Raw genomic sequence first — 5,000 nt, forward strand, 5'->3', positions numbered from 1 at the left:
TCTGCCTATCAATGGTTAACTTACATACATATACAGATAGATAGATAGATAGATAGATAGACAGATAGATACTTCAGCCCTATAATTTTACTTAAACATTAATCATCAATTCTCTCTCTCTCTCTCTCTCTCTCTCTCTGTCGTCAGCAATTCTTCCCTTCATTTTACCCTTCCTTTCTCCCTTCCATTTTTTCTCCATCCCTTTGTGCACTCTCTCTCTCTCTCCCTCCTCCTCCCCCTCCCCCCTCCTCCCTTTTTCTCTCCCTCACTCCAGTCTCTCCCTTTTCATTTCACCTCTCTCTCTCTCTCTCTCAAATGTTCCTTTATTTCCCTCTTAATTTTCTTATTCATCTTCTGGTCTCTCTCTCTCTCTCTCTCTCTCTCTCTCTCTCTCTCTCTCTCTCTCTCCCCTTGTGATCGAACACTTGACTTGTTTTATTGACACACACACACACACACACACACACACACACACACACACACACACACACACACACAATCTGTCCACACAATTTCATCCACCCGCACACCCAATAAACGTACATACACACACACACACACACGTGCACACGACGCAGCCAAACGACACGCACATACATGGTCAATAGCAGTCACATCTCAATTTACGTATACACACGCACACGTACCACACCTAAATACGCACACATTGCATACCTACACACGCACACATCAAACGCACACATGAATAAATACACACACACACACACACACGCACATGTACACTTCTCTGTCTTTTCTCATGTATACTTTTTTGTTGGTTCTCTCTCTCTCTCTCTCTCTCTCTCTCTTTCTCGTGCTTTCTTTTCTTCCTGGTTCTGTTAATCTTAAAAGAGAGAGAGAGAGAGAGAGAGAGAGAGAGAATTAACCTTTTCGAAATATTCATATACATTAAAAAAAAACTTCAAAATTCTTTCTCCCTCAAAAGCACCTTAATGGATTACACCTGCTTTGAAAAAATTGTTTATATATGTATTTTATGAGCTGTTGATGTATTATTAATTTGGTTATTATTATTATTATTATTATTATTATTATTATTGTCGTTGTTGTTGTTGTTCTTGTTCTTGTTGTTATTATTATTATTATTATTATTATTTTATTATTACTATCATTATCATTATTGTTGTTATTGTTTAATATTTTCTCTTCTTCTTCTCACTATTATCATCATCATCATCATTTTAAGGATGTTCTGTTTCTCTCTCTCTCTCTCTCTCTGTTCACTAAGGTGCATGTGCATTCAATCTGCCATCTCTCCATCTCTGTCTGTCCGTCTTTCTGCTTCCTTACTCATCTGTCTGTCTGTCTCCATCCTTTGTCTGTCTGTCTACCTGTCTGTCTATCGCTGTACCTGTCCTTTTTATCTCTCCCTCAGGTATTGTTTCTCTCCAGCTCTCACGGTCATCAATACTCTCTCTCTCTCTCTCACACACACACACACACACAGTCCTTGTCTCCCTCTTCTCTTCTCTCTCCTCCCTTCCCTCCTCCCCCTCCCTCCCTCTCCTCCACAGCACTTCTCACCTCCTTCGCCTCTTCCTCCTCTTGCCACTATCTCCCTCCCTCCCACCCTCTCTCTCTCCCTCCCTCCTTGTCTCCCACCCTCCCTCCCTCCCCTTATGTCCGCCAGGGTCAATCATGCTATGGATTTCCACTCTATTGCTTTACTTCTCACACTCTCTTACTCTTTCACACCCACTCACTCTTTCTCCCTCTCACTCTGTCTCTGTCTGTCTGTCTGTCTGTCTCTCTCTCATTTCCACTACCCTGAGAGGATATTAAGCTTCTCCATTCACTCCTTCAGTCGCAGCGTATGATTTTTTTCGACTTATTCCTGCTGCCTTCAGATGATTTTATTAACAAAGAAAATGGGAATAATCATCTCTGCCCAGGTGACTCTCTTTCCTTACCTGTAATCACGGTAATTTTCTCTCTCTCTCTTTCTCTCTCTCGTGTTACCTCAGATGACCTAATTACGCCTTAAATGACCCTAATTACGTAGCCTAATATAGTGACCTCTCTCTCTCTCTCTCTCTCCTACCCATCATTAAAGGTCAACTGAGGTCATTAAAGGTGAGGTCAGCAGAGGTCACCAGATTATTACGTAATTACAAAGAGTGAGAGAGAGAGAGAGAGAGAGAGAGAGAGAGAGAGAGAGAGAGAAAGAGAGAGAGAGAGAGAGAGAATCACCTGACAGACCACCTCCCTACATAGTGCCAATTACCTAATGCTTCTAACAATTCCTAACTATCTATCTATTTATCTATCTATCTATTACCAGACGCCTTAATCCCGTAAGGGGTGGCCACAAACAAATCGTCTCCATGTCGACCTGTCCCCCGCCATTTCATTGCCCTGCTCCCAGTTCACACACCCCTTTCTCATATACCTCTCCACTCCATCCCTCCATCTCATCCTCGGCCTCCCCCTCCCTCTCCCCATAAAGAAGTGTGTGTGTGTGTGTGTGTGTGTGTGTAAGTGTAGGTATGAATGTGTGACTGGGAATGGAAGTGGGTGTGAATACGTGTGTGTGTGTGTGTGTGTGTGTGTGTGTGTGTGTGTGTGTGTAGGTAAAGTAATTAACACTGTAATTTTCCAACCCAACCACATCCACAATAATTCTTTTCCCTTCCCCAGCGTGAGAGGTCGACAGGTGAGGTGGTGGTGCTGTTGGGCGTGGGCGTGGGGGCGGGGGGCAGGTACAAGTGTGAGGTCGTGGGCGCCCCCCCCACCTTCCACACCGCCGACAAGAGCGCCACCCTCACCGTCCTGCGTAAGTTACACCTTCGTTTTTCTCTTCGAGTTATAACTCCAATAAGCTTATTTTCACCCTCAAGTTATAACTCCAGTAAGCTTATTTTTCTCTTCAAGTTATAACTCCAGTAAGCTTATTTTTACTTTCAAGTTATAACTCCAGTAAGCTTATTTTTACCTTCAAGTTATAACTCCAGTAAGCTTATTTTTACCTTCAAGTTATAACTCCAGTAAGCTTATTTTTACCTTCAAGTTATAACTCCAGTAAGCTTATCTTTCCCTTCAAGTTATAACTCCAGTAAGCTTATTTTCATCAAGTTATAACTCCAGTAAGCTTATTTTCACCTTCAAGTTATAACTCCAGTAAGCTTTATCTAAGTTATACCTCTAACTTAGCTTTCTCTCTCTCTTTAACACCTGGGTCTATTGAAGGTAGGTTCTTTCTTTAATTCTGTCTCTATCTATCGTCCCCTCAGGGCTATCTATTTATCTATCAGTCTATTACTAACGTTTTCAGATGTTGCCACTAATTTATCGATCAATCCCGGAGTTCATCCACGGTTCCCTCAAAATCTTCACTGTCTATCTATCTGTCTATCTCTCTCACTCATGCTAAAGTCTATATACCTATCTGTCTATCACTCACGCTCAAATCTATCTATTTATCTATCTATATCTACTGTACATCTATCTATCACACTCATGCTCAAGTCTATCTATCTATCGTTCATGCTCGTCTATCTATCTATCTGTCTATCTATCACACTCATGCTCGTCTATCTATCTATCTATTTATCACTCATGCTCGTCTATCTATCTATCACACTCATGCTCAAGTCTATCTATCTATCTATCTATACCCACAAACAAATGGCCGCCATGTCACCTTGTCCTCACCATCAAGCTGCCCTGCCTCCACCTCATCCTTGGTCTCCCCCCCCCTCTCTCTCTCTTTCCAAACCCCATCAATCCTCTCTCCATCCTAGCACCACACTCTCTCCATCCCTCCCTTCCTCCCTCCAATTCTCTCTCTCTCTCTCCACCTCAACACCACTCCCTCCCTTCAATAAGTAAATAGAAGAGACGAGTTTCGCACATACGGAGAAACTAGCTCGTCTATCTATCTATCTATCTATCTACTTGTCTATCTATCACACTCATGCTCAAGACTCTATCTATCTATCACACTTATGCTCAAGTCTACCTCTTTGAAACTCGCGGAATATATGAAACTTTTACCGTAAAGTCTAAAGGCCAGGTAAGGAGGCAGGTGAAAAGACAGGTGACGTATCGAATCAGCTCATTATTTCAAGCAGAGCACCTTTGTATCCCGTAATAAAATCGTTCATTGCTCTCCAAAGACACAGAGTCGATCTTCCCATTACGGAGAGAGAGAGAGAGAGAGAGAGAGAGAGAGAGGGGAGAAGGGAAGATGTGTGTGTGTGTGTGTGTGTGTGTGTGAGAGAGAGAGAGAGAGAGAGGAGAAGGGAAGATGTGTGTGTGTGTGTGTGTGTGTGTGTGTGTGTGTGTGAGAGAGAGAGAGAGAGAGAGAGAGAGAGAGAGAGAGAGAGAGAGAGAGAAACTATAATCCCCCCAGGTGTGCCAATTATACACCTGTCGACATCGCCGCAGGTAAGAAAAAAAAAACTCACGCCTCTTACCTTGCATTTTAAAACGTAGACGAAGCATTGTGATTCCCAGACCATCCTGTAAAACAAAAGACAGTAAATTAGCACCTATCGACCACACGAGAGTCATCAGAGTGGAATTAGCTGGTTAAGATGGTAATGATGGTGAGGTTTGGTCAAGGAGAGGGGCGCCTTCACGTGGTGGCACTGATATAACGGGGCGGTGGAGCTGCCTGGTTATACACACGTCCCTCAACTCCCTCCCTACTACAGTATATCCTTGACCCGGCACTTCTTCGTGACTAGCATGGGATTCGAGGGTTAATCTGTTAGAGAGAGAGAGAGAGAGAGAGAGAGAGAGAGAGAGAGAGAGAGGAGAAGGGAAGGTGTGTGTGTGTGTGTGTGTGTGTGTGTGTGTGTGTGTGTGTGTGTGTGTGTGTGTGTGTGTGTGTGTGTGTGTGTGAGAGAGAGAGAGAGAGAGAGAGAGAGAGAGAGAGAGAGAGAGAGAGAGAGAGAGAGCGATGACAATTTTAGTCCGTTAAACAAGAGCATACTAACCAGTCCACCCCCCCCCCCTCTCCGCAGATGTCCCCGAGA

At 43.5% G+C, this 5,000-nt stretch overlaps 1 protein-coding gene across 1 annotated transcript in view; it reads left to right on the forward strand.

Annotated features, from left to right (window-relative positions):
* The window catches only part of LOC145392046 (uncharacterized), a 28,589-nt gene that overhangs the window by 11,534 nt on the left and 12,055 nt on the right, over positions 1-5,000 (forward strand). Inside the window, exons 3-4 of the mRNA XM_080266503.1 lie at positions 2,659-2,794; positions 4,989-5,000. The exon at positions 4,989-5,000 is cut by the window's right edge and continues 122 nt beyond it. Coding sequence (XP_080122629.1) covers positions 2,659-2,794; positions 4,989-5,000 — 148 coding nt within the window. The remainder of the gene's footprint in view (positions 1-2,658; positions 2,795-4,988) is intronic.

The sequence above is a fragment of the Coenobita brevimanus genome, chromosome 21 (genome assembly GCF_032717465.1).
Source record: "Coenobita brevimanus isolate Jiangsu-jjx chromosome 21, ASM3271746v2, whole genome shotgun sequence".
Classification (NCBI taxonomy): Eukaryota; Metazoa; Arthropoda; class Malacostraca; order Decapoda; family Coenobitidae; genus Coenobita; species Coenobita brevimanus.